This window comes from Nasonia vitripennis, chromosome 3, assembly GCF_009193385.2.
Source record: "Nasonia vitripennis strain AsymCx chromosome 3, Nvit_psr_1.1, whole genome shotgun sequence".
In the NCBI taxonomy this organism is placed as follows: domain Eukaryota; kingdom Metazoa; phylum Arthropoda; class Insecta; order Hymenoptera; family Pteromalidae; genus Nasonia; species Nasonia vitripennis.
The window spans coordinates 15514290-15531637 of NC_045759.1; the positions used below are offsets into that span (position 1 = coordinate 15514290).

General features: G+C 41.6%; 2 protein-coding genes across 5 annotated transcripts in view; one reads left to right on the forward strand and one right to left on the reverse strand.

Annotated features, from left to right (window-relative positions):
* Positions 1-72: 72 nt before the first annotated feature.
* On the reverse strand, positions 73-8965 carry LOC100123212 (sialin). 4 transcript variants are annotated; one of them, XM_003424348.5, is made up of 8 exons: positions 8566-8965; positions 3444-3871; positions 3019-3103; positions 2774-2940; positions 2245-2394; positions 1955-2087; positions 1466-1719; positions 73-844 (listed from the first exon to the last, which is right to left on the reverse strand). In XM_003424348.5, the coding sequence occupies exons 1-8, from the start codon at positions 8690-8692 to the stop codon at positions 545-547; spliced, it is 1644 nt and encodes a 547-aa protein (XP_003424396.1). In that variant the 5' UTR covers positions 8693-8965; the 3' UTR covers positions 73-544. The 4 variants fall into 4 exon arrangements, with proteins under 4 accessions (XP_003424396.1, XP_032453957.1, XP_001606824.2 ...); XM_032598066.1 differs by lacking the exon at positions 8566-8965 and adding an exon at positions 6988-7238; XM_001606774.6 differs by lacking the exon at positions 8566-8965 and adding an exon at positions 4794-5459.
* A 1665-nt stretch (positions 8966-10630) lies between these two features.
* The window catches only part of LOC100123144, a 105541-nt gene continuing 98823 nt past the window's right edge, over positions 10631-17348 (forward strand). The window contains exon 1 of the mRNA XM_031927827.2: positions 10631-11788. The gene's annotated coding sequence lies outside the window, so the exon portion shown is untranslated. The remainder of the gene's footprint in view (positions 11789-17348) is intronic.

The window sequence follows — 17348 nt, forward strand, 5'->3', positions numbered from 1 at the left end:
CTTCTACCGTGTGGAAAAGTGTATTCAATGAAAGGAGGAAATAACATAATAATTCGTAACAAGTTAGACGCGAACGTAAGCAACAATTCAAAATATATTTTCAATATTGGCAAATTAAGATCTACAAGTAATATTAATAATGATTATTATGATAATACTAGAGTATCATAACGTTCATACATTATGATATTTGATAATTATTATAGAAATTTCAAGTATTCGAAGTATTTACATATTCCGATATTATAATATCGGATCTATCATCCTATAATTATTAATGTATAAATAGTTTTTACAAATTCGTTTACATAACTAATTCTCGGCTTTTGTTTCTAAATATTATCAATACTCAAATGATAGAGCTGTTCTTTCGCTATAAGCTATTCAATTATACTAAAAAATTTCACCATCGAGACTTACTATAAAAAATATATGAATGTGAATAACCAATGTCAATATATGGATTTAAAAAATCTCTAAGTTACATAATAGAAACAGATCAGATTCTCGAAAACAACTTAATTACAAAAGTTAAATCACATCATTACTCGTTGATGACCGAGATCGTCGAGTGTACCGATGTCGCCTCTTTCTGCTCCTCCTTCGTGTTCTTCTCCTCTTCTTCCTCAGCATCGTAGGGGTTGTAGGGCTCGGTTTGTACGCCGACGTCTTCGTAATCCAGCTCGAGCACGTCGTGCTCGTAAATGACGTCATGGCTACGAGGTCGTGCTACGGAGGGTATCCAGGGTTGGGGTACACCCTTGCCAAGGGCCAGAAAGACTGCAGCGGTTAAAAGCAAGACTATCGAGGCCACACCGAATACCAGGCGCCAAGATCCTGCGATCTGTTAATGTAAGAATAATGGATAAATTCATTTTCATGCATTGTTGTTAGGCACTTTCTGATTTTTTTTACGTAAGATTAGGCAACTTTACAGCGAATAATTTCTCTGTGCACGACTGGAGTAATGAAGAAATTCTAAGAAAAATGAAAGTGATAAACACAAGCTGTATTGAAATATATATCTGTAAAGAAATTGCAACGTCTCTCATAAAATATAGAAACTATCAGACCTCATTGCGGTAGCGCCGTAAAACGGCCAATCTTTCCTTACATACAGGTAATCTAATAGTGACATAACAATGCGACTGCAATCGAACCCGAAAAGAAGCAACAATTCTATTGATTGCCGTATACGGAATCAATAAGATGTAAACGCTACCATCAGTTCAATTACTCTCCGTTGAATGTACCCACAACACCACATCATCAATCTCACACGAATGCCCAAACTCTACCTTCCCCCAATTACCCGCAGTTGAATAACACCATCGGGCAGGTATACACAGCATTTAAAGAGCGATTACCTCCCCTTCTTACACCAGAACCGAGTCTCGCTCTCGATTCGCGCGTTTTCCGCAAAACCGCAGTCCGAATAATTTTAGCGCAAGCACATAATACTCACGGATCCGTGGAGCGCTTGAGTGACGAAGTAATTGGCGGCGAGGAGGCCGGCTGCCCCGAGGGTCGAGCAGAGTGCGCAGGCTGCAGCTGCACAGGCTGGAGATTCGGCGGGCGCCAGGTCGGCGATAGCCGCGAGGGCTCCGGCTGGAGCTGTGCCGCTCACCAGCAGGGCTGCGATACCCAACCAGGCGGCGCCCAGCGCCTGGCAGCCCGCGTAACCCGCGACGAACAGCAGCGCAGCGGGAATGAAGTGTGCTGTAATGAGTTTCAACTTTTAACTTTTGCTTTGATTTTGAATATTTTAATCTATTACGAAAATTATTTTCGAATAAACTAATAATCACGAAAATTTTGAAACTTTCATTGTGCTCCTGGCGACAAAGTCTCTAATCATTTACAGTTTCCTGCAAATCTTGCAGACACACTTACACGCAGGGGGAATAAAATAAAATATACTGAGGTTAAAATAAAAGTGTCGTAATTCACGCACCTGTGTATACAACGAGTTTTCTCGCCGTGGTAGTAGAGACAATTTTAGATTCTCTCACGTGATCAACGAGCAAACCACAAGTGAGTGCCGCCATAAAGTGCCCGATGTGCGGCAGCGTCGTCAACACGGAATCCTGTGTTGAGGAAATTGCAAAATTTTTATATTTCACAAATATTAAATGGTCGATCCGAAGCGTATGTAGAATGCTTAGCAAGGTCAGTCTTTTCATTACGCATACGAATTCATGGGGGTTGAAAAAAAAAAAATAATAATATAAAAGTTATAATTACGTTAGCGGTTGAGAATCCATAAATGAGCTTGAGATACTTCGTCATTCCGAGAGCGAGAGTGGCGTCTCCCCATTGGTTACCCATTGTCGCGACAGCGGACGCCCAGACCGGAACGGATCTCAGTAACTTTCCCCATGGTATTACTGCCGCCTGTTGTTATCAGTGCAATTATGCATTAGTAACGATAACCGAGATAGCACGTGATCGTTCACATGTTCGTTGACTTTACGATACTTTCACACTCGCGCGCGTATACGAGTGTTACATTCATTATCGTTATAGCCGCTCTCCGCGCTATTGGAGTTGAATGATTAGATTAACATTCTGATCATTTCAGAATATTTTCGAATGAATCGCACGCGTGCTTTGAATTCTTTAGCACTCATTTGACTTTATAGTTATTTATGAATGTTTTACAAAATAAAAATTGTAATTGCATGTAATTAACAAACAACAATAGCTGATACGAATAACTTTGAAATACTCATACAATTAAGAGAATAATTAATAAACTGACGACATGCCTTACATTAGTATCGTGTTGATAAGATTTAGGACTGTCTTTGACGAAACGACCAAACGCGAAGTACCAACACAATGCGAGTATCGTGAGACCGTAGCACAATGAGTCTCTACCGAAAGCTCGCACTACCGCCGTCCCGATCCATCCCATCAAACAATAACCTACACTTACAGCTGGAAAGAAATGTTTTTCATATTATCATGTAATTAAAATATTCAATTACTTCATGCACTGATGTAAAATTTTTTTACCTGCATAGCAACTAAAATACCAACTCCTATGTGTACTTTTGAACCACGTCATGGCGAGCATGTGAGCAGCGGGCATTGTTGCTCCCTAAAATTAAATTAATTAATTAACATTTATTAATTATGTTAAAGGTTTCAAAGGAAGACTGGACTTGCTTTTCCATAAGTTCATACACTTATTCACATGATTTGAATATTTTAAACAGAAAATCCAAATGATGGCTTCATAGAAGCGTTATTTTTTTCAAACACTGCAAAGAATATCTCAATCAGAAAATGACAACTTCTCGCGAGATATTCATCAATTTACTCAGCAGCTGAGTAAACACAATGTGTGTATTTAGCTTGAGTTTATCACGATGTGCATATTGCGATAATTGATAACTGTAATAAAGTATTCGGGAAATTAGAAAAATTTAAAATCTTACCGTACAAAGACCCTGAAACAGCCTGAGCGCAACATGCGACGGTCCTCTCCACGCAGCCGGTACCAGCAGAGAAGCCAGACAGGCACTCAGTACCGCCCTGGAAAACACCATCGACGGCCCGGATCGGCCCCAGACAAGACAACCACCTAATATTGGTCCAGCCACTTGTCCCCAGAGGAAGGCTTCGCGCATTATCGACTCGGCGCGCTCCTCCTGCGGCAACTCCATAAGGATAACCTCGGCGTCCTCGGTGCGGTTGCGGCTAGAGATGTTGACAAGCATGTCGCAGTGCCATGACGTATCTATGATCGCGTGGTTGTCCTCCTGGTTTGCAAGCAAAGCCACTGACGAGCTCGTTTCCACGGCACCGGACAGCGCAAAGCCAGCCGCTACCAGAGCCGCTACTATGTGCCGAGCTCGTACCGCAGCTGAAAAAGAATAAAAGTGTATTTTTAATTTTTTTTTATGTGTAGTAGAAAAATATCAAAGAATATTAAAATTAATATTAAAAGCTGATCATGTGTTTAGCATATTCATCAGCTGTATTTTTGGTTATTTTTAGTATTTTGCCAAGCGGTTGGAAGAAGTCAACTTCTCTGACAATACTGTCTGTACGTCAAGCTAGCTTAATGATAACATATATTTGGATATAGCTTTGTACAGAGCGATTGCACACATTTAATGGCGCCAAACTTGATCAAGGCTGTAAAAACTGTTAAACTCATTGTGTGCAATAAGATGAGAAATTTTTAAAATAAGTTTCATTGCTATAAACTATGTTGTGATTCACTTATTTTTCATTGCAAATCTTAATACGTTATAAAGTGTATATAGAAAATCAAGAGGAAAAACAGGTGTGAGTATTCTATTTATATCTGAGCGTTGCCTTGTTGACTTTGATTCCTGATAGAAACGTCAAAAAAACTACAACTCTCGGAATTGAAACTGAGATGAATCTAGTATTACAATATTTATAACATTTTCAAATACCAACACTAATAACATAATTCAAATTTAGCCAATCAACTTCCGAACTCGAATGAACCTCACACGTCACACTTGGTCAACATGACGTAAACCGTCACGATCACTCAAAATAATAAAGATACACAGCTAATCTACTGCATTATAGATTTCCATCTGCTAACAATCAAACTACGTCAAACGATACATCAGAACCGATAAAATACATCCAGATACAATCGGGATAGAACTTGCGAAACCGCATCGTACTGAGAAAATAACTTATAACAAACACCACCGATCCGGTTTTACCCGCACTCGCGACTTTGACACTTGTGCCACAGCCACACACTATTTTCCCACCAGCGAAAAAACCGCGAGACTAACCTCGCACCTCCTTCGCGGCCTGCTTTATCTGAACACTGCTACGCTTGACCATCAGCTGTACGCTGCCTCTCTTGACGAACTCGGCCATACTCTCGAGCGCTTCTACGGAATATCCATTTCCTCGCGACTTCTGTCTCTGGCTCAGAGTCTTATCTGACGCGACTCGACTTTCTGTCTCTATTTGATCATCGGCTCGCTGCTATCGTTTTCCTCTGCTCGGTTCTTTTTTTTGCGCGCGAGTTTCGCTCGATGAATTGTAAATTACAAGCGGAAAAATGGTATACACGTCGCGTGGCCTCGACTTTGCTACAGGTGATGAAGAGCAAATATGAAGTGCATGTGTATCGGTCTATATTCTTGCTGTATCAACCGGAATCGCGCAAATGCGGAATCTCGAATATTTGTACGTGTCTGTAATCGAAGTAGCTTGGAAGATCGACTAATTGATCGCGCGGTTTTTGATTCGACTTTGTTTACATTTAGAATTTTAGTGTAAGTTATACTTAATTAGTAGATACATTTTTACTGAATGGTGGATGGTGACGACTTTGATAGATAAAATCATAGATGTTGGTTATTTTTCGCTCACCCAGACCATACATGTTTATTTTTTTCATTTGTTTGTATTATAAATGATGTTTGAAAAATGAATAAATTATTGATATCGATAAGTTTCATGATCTGAATAACTCTACACTCCACAGTTCCGTCAATGTCAAACCATCTATTTATATTACTAGGAATGAAGGCGCGCTTCGCGTGCTCTTAATCCTATCTCTGTCTAATAACACTGGTAGAAAATCTATTATAAGTGTTGGGCGGCATACTAACGTCTGCTAATATTTTATAAGCATGTAACATGTTACTAAATCCCTCAAAACTATTTTTTAATAAATATATTAATAATGCTCAATGTCGTCATCATTAGTTTGAATAGTGGATTTGAAGAAAAGTTCAGTATAAGAGTCAGTGGGTTTGTTTATCATTACAATGCCATTTATTTGCATTATAAAAAAGTTATACAACTGAAATTTTACACAGATACTTACTATGCTACCTAGAAAACATGTAACCTACATGATTATGATTTAACTGTTTTCATTCATATTTTCACATCGAGGCCCATATGAATTTTTTAATTTAGCGTATCAAATTTTGCTTGTAGACAGTTACACAGAAACTACCATCTCTAGCACATTGTATTTCTGGTTTCCAGTGTATTTTTAGATAAAGAAAGTGATAAGTATTTTAGCTTTTTTGTCAAGGCATTAATTAGAATTCCGACTTTTAACAGTTGTGAGAGATTTTGAGACCGATACCTGTTTCTCCATTTTTGCATTTTTTCTCATTCCAAAACTAACAGGTCTAGAGAGCTCATATTTTGCATATAGATTTCTTTTGTGATTGTGAAAAGATATTTAAAGTTGAATCGACCTTAACTGAAAAACTTCTGATTTCGACTCCGACACTGATGTGAATGCAAACTCATGCTATACGACTAAATAATTATCATGGGTGTTGTCGAACACAATGGTAATGATTAATTTTTACTAAAATTTCTTGCTATTTTATCTGTTATCAAGGTTTCCACATTTCATTTTAAACACCTTAAACATTTCTACCAGGATTATGAGTTATGACTGTTTTGAGGGTTATGAATTTAAAGCGCGGTTCTGATCTCGTTGCCTAGGCAACCAACTAGCAACCAATCAGAATCACGTATTAAATGCTTCATAACAAAGGCCATCATTTTTTTAAGAGAGGAGGATGAATAAAAATTTATTATTCATAGTATTTATCAACATACCTCAAAAAATAACTTAAAATAAACACACGTGAACACAAATCAATCATTCACAGTATAACAACAAGAATATGTGGATATATTCATGTCGAAAGAATCACCATTTTTCGTATAAAATTTTAATATCCGTGTCAGTCAGATAAGATATAAGCCGCGGTATTGTTCCACCTCCCGTGTACACACGTATAAGCGATTAGCACGAAATTCTCTTACCCCATCTCTCCGGCACGAAATTCTTTTTTTCTCTTCACACACGAAATTAGTCGAATAATGAAAGAAAAACTTTCCAATTAGAAAGAACCCCCGCTTTAAAAGCTGTCGCGCAGCGCGAGTCAGCAGGTGTTAAAACAATAAGCACTCGTTTCCTGCTGGCACTTCATTAAAATTTACCTGCATGCTCTTTAGATGCTTCTCTGAGCTTGCGCATCTCTTGATCTTTCCCCATTTTCCCATATGAATAAGAGAAATGAAAAATCCCACGAGCACAGGAGCGGTACAAAGCAATCACAAACCGAACTTTCGCGTGACAGACTCGGGCGAGAGAGAAGAAGAGAAACTTTAGCGGATATCGCTTGATCGTCTAGCCGTCTGTGTATACTGTGTGCCCATCAGCAATAGCGCCTCGGCTTTGGGCTACGTATTTACTGTACGTAAGCGTGTACTGCATCTTATCGTTGACGCATGGATTTTATTATCTCAGGTACCAATGTCGTTGTCTCGCTCGTTTTTCCTCTTTTTTTTTAATTCTCTTTTAACTGGCTAATATGTAGGTGGCGCGGCAATTACAAACAACGTGTATAGTTGTAGTCTTATCTGTACGGCGAAATGTATTTTCACAGATTCTGGGTTATTTTGAATCGATTCGCATGCGTGTTTTCACGATGTTATGATCCGTGCAGGTGGTACTGAGTTACTTTCAGTTGAGCATTTGATTGTTGAAATCGTTATGACTGTGAGTGATTTAGGTACGTGTAGTGTCGTTGATTGAGACGCTCTGAATGAGAGAAATGATGAGCTGATTCGAGTGTTATCGCGATGCAACTCGTAATATTTTTAGACCAAATTTTTTAAATGTTTGTGTTGATATTTAATAGACAATAGACTTAATTTACTTTATGCAACATTTTATGAAAATAATTTTTGTCGCGTTTAATACGTTCGTAAATGCTTTTGCCAATTCCTCGCTTTATGTATAAACATATTCTTACGCCTACTTTTACTTGAGAATCTCACGGCTTCAAACGCATGTGACTCCATTTGAAATTTATCGTTTTATCTTGGAAAAAGGATATTTGGTAAAAAATGTACCTATTATTCAAATTATGAAACCGGTGGTAATTTTGAACGATGTTTCCTCTTCGTCACAGTATTCAAAGTAGGGCGTGAGTACTAAAGGAAGCATAAAACTTCATTTTAGATTTTGGTCTACTAACCAAAGGACTTTTGTATCGGACTTATTTTCTCATAAAACTTAATGTTCGATGTAGCAGATAACTTCTTTTGGAACGAAATACACCTGTATAGTCGAGAATGCCGAGATAGATTCTTTCACTTTACACAATAGTAGAACTAATACGAAATGTCAACAACGAAAACAATGTAAAAATAATTCAATTAGAAGAGAAAAATTTTCAATTGGGATAGTAAATATAGAACTGAACCATAACACAAACTAGTTTTCACTTGCTACCGTGAAACATTCATTCATTCGTGTGTGGAGTAACTGAATAATGAAACTCAATTACGGGACGTATCTTAAAAATAGGCGTCAGTTTAATAGCCATATACGTCGGTGAACGTGCATATTTTCTAAATCCATTGTAAGCACACCAAACGATACCTAACGAAGAAACAACATCTGTTTTCGAGCTGAAGCTTATACAACCAACTCCAACTACCTAGGAAAAATCAAACTTGATCCCCGCATTTTTCCCCTAAATAATTCGAAACTTCAGGCAATGTAGGTACCTCTAACTTCACGCGCAGCATGCCTCAGCTGTACGCTTCCCCGTTTGAGGCGCACGAGAGCTGCCATTGTCGTGAGATTGACGGTTGCACCGATCGGGCTCTCGCTGGCAGACGGAGGCATAGCCATGGATACAGGCAGTGCGGCATCGCCGCCACCTGACCGTCAGTACAAAACACGCTATACCTCGACGATCGCACGCTGACACCGACCGATACCACTAACCGATCCCCTGCAATGTATGTGTATACGTAATATCGATGCACAAGCAGCGAGTGCGCAACTCGATCGCGTGTAGGCGCGTCCGAGGGACGTAGCGAGAATCGCGGGTGTACCGGAGGCGAACTAGATCAATCTGTCGAGTGCGGGTCACCCGAGCTTGTGATGTGTACTGCGGTGTATAGCACTGCTCGCGTCCCTCTCTCACTCTTTTCAACGCTATGTGCGGTGGCATCATCATCATTATCCTGATCGAGTGTGTGCGCGAGCAAGCTAGCGAGTGAATGAACGTCTCCGTTAACGAGACTTGATACAATAAGTACCTATGGCTCTCTCGCGGGCAGCCTTGAAACGCCGAGCGACAGCGGTTCTGTGTGTATTGTAGCTGATGGTGCTTGACGCCTACCTTGCCCTGAGATATGGGTACACTTTTCTACTGCCGAGGCTGCACGGTGTTTAGGATTGTGAGAGACTATAGGACTGGATCGCACTGATAATGATGCTGCTGAGAAAGAGGGAGAAGTTTGTATGCATGATAAGGAGATATAGGTGTGCATCGCTGCAGCAAGGTTCTTATGTAGTTATGTACGGCTCGGTAGTTCGGCTGTACTATGAGTCAGATATGCTATATAGCTGGCTGAACATTAAACATAGAAATTATGTAAATCACTTGGTTTTATAATAGATGACCTAGTAATGTATATTTTTTTATCGAGTGACATACACTTTGCATATTGGAATACGGATTCTTTCACTGATGTGTATCACGATACATAATTACAAATGACGAGATCTCTGTAATGAAAAACTACTATTATTTATCGTTCTAGTATGATATATTTTGAAATGATAATGCGCACGAAAATATGGAGCAATAAGATTTACTATGCTGTATTCATAATTGCTAAAAAGAATTACAGAGTTAATTTTAGAATAATTTTTAACAACACGAAGTTACAAGCAAACAAAGATTCTGATACTAACATAATAATATCCAGCAAGTGCTATTAACTATCATTAGAGATGAATACAGAAAACAGAGAGTTTTTTTACCATTAGTCGATAAATAATTTTTTTAAACGTAGCGTTATTAAAAACTCAAGGTTTGATCTATATAAATAACAATTGTTGCGCAGGCTTTCATTTACTTTTCTTACATAATATCCCACTTTTTTGTTGATAAATATAGTTCTTACTGCAATATGTAATGTTTCAATAATTAGGATGATTTTAATATTAGTTAATGCTCAAAATAACAATTTTCAAAGACATCGTAAGAAATTTACGAGTTTGATTTACAGACACCTTTATACAGTGCTTACCACTTGAATTCGAATAGCGTTCATCTCTGATCACTATCGTTCTCATATACAAACGTCGTCGGAGTAGTCGTTCTCTTCCTTCGTTGCTTGGAAGCCAGCAGAATCACAGTCACGTACGCATCGAAAAAATCAAGACTGAAGCAGTTTCCTGCTATACTGAAGACATCAGTGCGCATAGTAGGAAGCTGCCTTATCAGTAGAGTCGGTACTTCATGAATGAATTTTAAAGCGGTTTTGAATCTCTCCACTAGATGGCTAGTGCACATGCGTTTTGTCGTAATTCATTATTTCGAGGTGCATCTACAAATCAAAATTTGAATTTTTAATTAACCTATGAATTTATTCATACGGCTATTCATGCTTATTTTATATTACGAGTAAAATTTATTATCTACTATAGCGCATGAGTATGAGAAAATGAAAAAATTTGAAACGATGTACATATACGACTTGTAATTATTTCACTAGCTGTATAATTAATAATTTATATTTTTTCCAAGGGATGTGCATACTACAATGATAGTTTTCCACGTAATTTTTTTTATTCAACTATTTAATTATAATTCATAAAATTGTAATATAGTAATTTGAAAACTTGAGTTAATGTGCGTATTCAGAACTTTTTTATCAAAAAATATTAATCAATTTATTTATTTATTTATTATTAATTTAACACGCATCAATAAGACAACGAATAAAATTTACCTTCAAACTCAAAAAATTACACCAACGATCAAACTCACAGCCCAACCCTCCGCACCGTAAAAAGCATTAAAACCTGTTTTATTGACCGTGCACTCCGCGAGTCCCGTCGCGCAGCTGCTCTCCTCCCGCCGGTCGGTACACCTTCGCCCTACACCCACGATCGAGTGATCGGACCCCAAGTGAACTTTTGCCGAGCTCGTCAGCAGGTCGCGCGGCAGGTGGTCGAAAACCGCGCGCCGTGGGCCTCGCGCTGCTGTTCTCTCTGCCCCACCTAGTCTCCCCTGGCCCCGTGCTGCCATTGGTCGCCGCCGGCAGGCAGGTCAAAGCAACGCACAGCCGTAAGATCGGTTGGCGTTCGCTGGGCAACGGAACACTACTCCACGCGCTCGCTCTCCGTAGTAAACGAGCGCGAGACCGAGACAGAGAGAGAAAGAGAGAGGCAGCATTACACTCGAGACGCGCTATTCAAAGCTGCCGTCCGTGTTCCAGTAGCGACGCGCCTGCACGCGCTAACTCACGCTTTTCCACCGGCTTTTCACGCTCCTCCGGTGCATCAAGCTGATCGGCTATCTTTCGCGGGCCCTTTCGATCCTCCTAGTGTCTCATCAGTCGGGGCTTGTGTTCGTCGATTGAAAAAAGTGCGCGTGTCGAATTCGTGGGTGCGCCGCAGCGGATCGAGCAACACACACACGCCGGAGCAGGAGAAGAAGGAGAAGGAGGGAGAAAGAGAGAAAGAAGGATACAGCGCGGCGAGACGCGCGTGAGATGCTGCGCGTTGTTTTAGTTTCCAGTGGATGTGTGTTGAAATAATTGTGCGGTGGTGTTGATGATGGTGCAGTGCTGGGGATCGTCGAGTGTCGAGTAAGGTGCCGGGGAACTGGACGTAATGTGGCAGACCCAGTGCTAGCGGGAGCGAAGAGTCGAAATCTAGCGCTGGCGCGACGATCTGTCCATTGGCAGTTGCTGCTGCCCGCCGAAGGTGAGTCAGAAAACCCCGATGCGGTAGCTGTATACCCGGGCTTTATTGCCGCGGCCGTTTTAAATTTCGAGGCGTCTCTCTCTCTCTCTCTCTCTCTCTCTCTCTCTTTCTCTCTCCCTCTCTCTCTCTCTCTCTCTCTCTCTCTCTCTCTCTCTCTCTCTCTTTCTCTCTCCCCCTCTCTCTCTCTCCCTCTCTCTCTCTCCCCCCCTCTCTCTCTCTCTCTCTCTCTCTCTCTCTCTCTCTCTCTCTCTCTCTCTCTCTCTCTCTCTCTCTCTCCCTCTCTCTCTATGAGTGTATAAGGTCCTCCGCGATAAGCGATACCTGCGCCCTGTGTGTACACACGCAGTATGTATATATCTATCTCAGTGTATACTTTCTCCCCCTCGCGCGAGCGCGCGTATATAAGCCTTGGTCCCTTTTCCCTCTCCCTCTACACACCGACTCCGCTCTATCTCTCTTCATCTCTCTTTCTTTTACTCTCTGTTTATCTTCCTCGCTGCTCCGGCTGCGCTTCGTTTCGTACGAATAAAACGAATCTCTCCCTTTTTTTTCGCACACACACACACACTCTCGCTCCTTCCTACTCTGCATCTTTCTCCGGCGTTCTTTTTTTCGCTTTTTGTTATCTCTTTATCTTGCGCATTTCTTGCTCCTCCCCCCCCTCCTCCTCTCGCTCCTCACAGCATCTACCTTCCCTCTCGGTTTTATCTCTTCCTCTCGAGGCGGCGGCGGCGGCTGCGACGCCGAGGATTATATATCCGTCTCCCTCGCACTCACCTACACAAGTACGCGCAGGTACACTGCGCGTGAATTGATCCACGGTATTATTACTGTTGCCACGACTTTCGCTATGACAGCTACATGAAAATTCCTCCTTTGTTGACTATGGCCATGTGGTTTTTTTGTGACGGTCAGATTTGGTAGCAATACCGTGGATCAATTCACGCGCAGTGTACACATACACACAGTCGAGAGGCAGCAGCCGAGAGACGCGAGGTATAGGAGCGACTCTGAGGGCCCCGAACAATACTGTCCTCTCGGACGAGGCCAGGGACCCCAGTGAGCCTCTCTCGATCGTCCTTTCGTGGTGTATACGCGAGAGGTATACCTGTATATAGGCTGCGTGGAGCTCCGGGAATTTTTCGTCCGTTGGAATATTTTTCAACTCTCTCGCGCGCCCGCGCGGACCTGTGAATAATGGGCCTGACGCTTGCAATATTTTTAGTTTCTGTCCCTCCGGAATTTTTCTCTCGACTCTCTCTCTCTCTCTCTCTCTCGCTCTCTCTCTCTCTCTCTCTCTCTCTCTCTCTCTCTCTCTCTCTGGCGAGGAGTTGCGAATTAATATTTTACAATCTTTGCGCTCTTATTTTACGTCTTTACGCAATGAGAAAAGGTTATCAAACCAAAATATTCGTAACCTAAATTCGTGTTACGCTCTCGTGGTTGACTCATCAATATTTATGAACAAAAAAGGCCGTATCGAAAATCAATATCGAAAATACTTGTAAGCCTGATGTCGGATACTCTGTTTGCATGAATTTTTTATGACGCTTCGTTACTCTCTCGTTGCTCCTCGTTTTTGTTTATCCTCGAACCGGTTCTTGCCCGTTATATTTTCAAAACATATTTTCATCCCGTAAAATCGCGCTTTTTCGGGAACGCTTCATTAAAAACTTGCGCGTGATTATTCATTCATCCATTCGTATGTATAAAAAGCGCGGACATTAACGAATGCGATATTTCATTTCAACATGAATATGGAAACACTTGCACCCCATCTCGTATTATAATGTACGCATGAGTTCATTCCTGCGCGAGCGCCAGTAAGTCGACGATGTTATTAATTTTCCAAGGAGTGTGGGAAGGAATTCCAAAACTTCTGTTTTTATTATTTTAATTCAACCAGCTGCAACGTCGACGACGGGCATTATTCATCCACGCGAAACGGCTTTTTCAGCAGAAAAACGACTTTATTTCCATCGCACGCACGTACAGAGTATATCAGCCCAAAGAACACGTTTCTCGTAATAAACCAAAGGCGCGGAGCAGAAGAAGAAGTAGAAGACAAAAAAAAAGGACCCTCGACCTCGAAGAGGCCAAAAATAAGCCCTTTATCCCGAGCAGCAGGCTGCACGTGCAGCGCACGCGCGCAGGTATCGTGTGTACGCGATGAAAGAAACCACCCTGGCCCACACTGTATAGACAACGGCATCAGCATTCTTGTCCCTCGCGCGCGTAGTTATGCATTCCATGTGGACCCAGTAAAAGAGAAGGGGACCCACGCGGAGTCTCTCTCCCGCCGAGTCTGCGCTTCCTGCCCCAAGCGCCCGCAACGTTGCGACGACAGGTCCTACAGAGTACACGAGAGAGAAAGAGAAAGAGAGAGAGAGAGAGAGAGAGAGAGAGAGAGAGAGAGAGAGAGACTACTAGACCGCCCCTGCGGCGAGAAAGTCTCCTATAATACTCGTACTTTTACGAGGCCGATGTGCCCCGCCGCACGTGTAAAAACGAGCCTCGGCTGTATTGCTGTATACATCATGCCGCGCACGTTTCTCTTGGCTTTTATTGCCCCCCGTCTTTCTCTCTCTTTCCCGGAGCACTTGTTGAAGGAGGGAACGACGTGAGAAAAAAGTGAACCTATACCCGCGGAATTGGGTTATATATATACTGTCGTATACCAGGGCGCACCAAGTGCAGCGATGCTCCTCTCGACGCGCGATTTACATTTTAAATTGAATATAAGCTTCTCCCCGCTGTTGTTTCCCCCGATGCTTTTTTTGGTTCGCTGCACGAATTATAAGGCGCTGAGCGCTAGGTAATCGCGCATAATGCCCCGTATAATTAAGCAGTTAGAATCTGTGCGCGAATGCGCGTATAGTACTAACTCTTACACTTGTTCGCGGACGTTATGATGTGTAACTTAAATACTTTACGAGCGTTTTTGTTTTTCGAACGTAAAACGAGACACTACAGGCATTGCGCGTACATAACGCGTTTGTTCGCAGCCCTCTCGATTGAGATGATTCGATGATACGGATGGTTTATTGGAATTTTGATGGATTCGTAATTGCAGCTTTGATTTACATATAGAGGTGTATAACGCGCGCGCGCTCGCGGTAGCTATTCGGCGCGCACGGCTTAATTATTGGTTGTAAAATCTCGGGGCCTTTGCAATTAAGCATTTCTCCCTCGTTTCATGACTGTAATTAAACGCGTGCAACTGTATCATTACTCCCGGGAGCGGTGTCATCCTCGCAATCGCTCGACACATAGCGTTGAAGATGGTAATGCCTATGTTTCCGAGCGTTAAATCACGATAGCGTCATGACTTTGTGCAATGATAGATGCAGATTGTGTATCGATGTAAATCAAAGAGAGAAAAGCGCGACCGTATCGTTCTGCGATTTGCCATTTCTTCCTTACGGTTTATTCGCTGCAATCGTCATCGGGACACTCTTTCGAGATGCGCGACGTGAGATTTATTCGCGAATCAATCAAAGACCGTTTATTTGTACTGCGCTTGATTGGTAGGGAGTTTCTTTTTGGAAAGCTGATTCCTCGAAATTTGAATAAAACGCGGTTTCTCTATCTGAGATTTATTGCGATGCAGCTGATCGTTCGGTAAATATTATTTTACAGTTCTGTAAAGTCGATTGAAAATGATTCGCAAGAATCAGCGACGGAACAACGTTTTACAAATTAGGCTTCATGCATTTCGTTTGACACGGACATAATTCAAGAGCAAGCGGGCCGCTGACTCACGATGTGCACTGGAATGCTCTAATAAAACGGTAAACGCTTCGGGAAACAGAACCACATCTCGCTTATAAGAAACTATGGAAACCTGCTGCACTCTTGTAACTTCTGCAGAATCAATCAAAGTCCACGACTGAAAAAGCCCTACACAAGCTCTCGAGCGCAACTTATTGGGTTTCTTGCGGTTTTCTCGCTGCTTTAAAAGCTCTTGCTTTTTCGGGACACCTGAATAATATATCATCGAAAGTTCGATTAGAAAAGTGTTTTAAACTGCAAGTGCTTGAGAAAAACTTTAATTTTGTTATAGCAGTCCTTATAACATTATATATATTTTAAGTAAAAGATATAGGCGTATAATTCAAAACACGAAAAGCGAATCACCCGATGAAATCATCACGGCACAATACATCTGCGATGAATAGGCCCCTTTATAACTCACGCGCTGTGGCGGGTAATCACGGGCGTTAGAGAAACGAATAAATTTGCATGCGTAATCCGAAAGTGTACGGAATCCCAGAATAGCCCCCTGGACCTTGACTAAACACACACGCCTGCCAAGATTCCGTACGGGCGGGTGGCTCCGTGCACGAAAGCTACACGTACACACAGACATCATCCCGAGACATTCCGCGGATGCCGTCTCGCACTGTTATGAGCTACGCAGGAGAACAGTGTAACGCGCGCCTCGCATGCTTAATCGGACGAACCTGATCTGCGCTATTCAGAGAGCGTATATTACGAGGTTCGCATGACGAGCAACGCGGCTCTCTGCAGCGAGGAGGAGATATTCGTTACAGAATGGACACACAATAGGAATCAAAGGGACGCGCTGTGCCGAGACTTGGGAAGCGTTTGTCTTCTAATTTACCGGAGACGCTTGGGTTTCATTAGGTGAATTTTAATTAAATGCGAGGTGTCATTCTCCCGCAATTGTCGTTTGTGATTATCGCTGATTTCGCCATCTAATGCCTTTCATATTCTTCGTAGGAGATGAGTTAACGAACTGCGCTCGAGAATACCGAGAAGAAACGTGAAACTAAATTTTACACGGGTTGGCATAGATGTATAATATGCGCTGCAGAAGAGTCTGCTCGAAAGAATAACGTGATTGCGACAGCAGCTCGTCGCCGTAACTTTATATAGCTCTGTCTCGAGAAAGATAAGGACTCTTGCTTGTAACTGAAAAAAACGAGAGGGAAACAGAAACTCATCAAGTGCCTTGCATGACAAGTGTACGAGTGGTTTTTTCTCGGAAGAAAGAGCTAATGCGATTACTTGAATCTTATGAACTTTCGTTTAGAAAATCGTATGCTTATTGTGTGGAAAGTTGGTGGATCATCTGACTTTCTAAGGATCTTATCAGACGTGGATTTGTCAGAACAATATACAAAAGTATAGTTCAATTTCAGTTAAATTGCGCGTCCACGTGCAATTGCGACTTTCTGATTCTCTTGCGTTCGAGTATAAGGCCAGAAATGGATCCAATCTTGAAAGGAAATGCAGCAAACATAAACGCAATATTATTTTCTAATGAAGTTTCTCTTTTGTTGTACGATTGGAACTCCAAGAGAATAGTAGTCTAAACTTTTGTCTTTTTTGCATACCGATAGAAGTTAACAATAGTTTTTAACAATAGAATTAACAATTCAGAATAACATCAATTTAATGCGCGTAAAAGCTATGCGAAATGAATTAGCATCGATCTTGCTGCATTTTTCGAATAGCAATGCGTTAATTTTGCAGCTTTCCAGAGTACGATATTGGAAAAAGCGAATAGACAAAGGAAAGCAATAGCTGCCGTTCC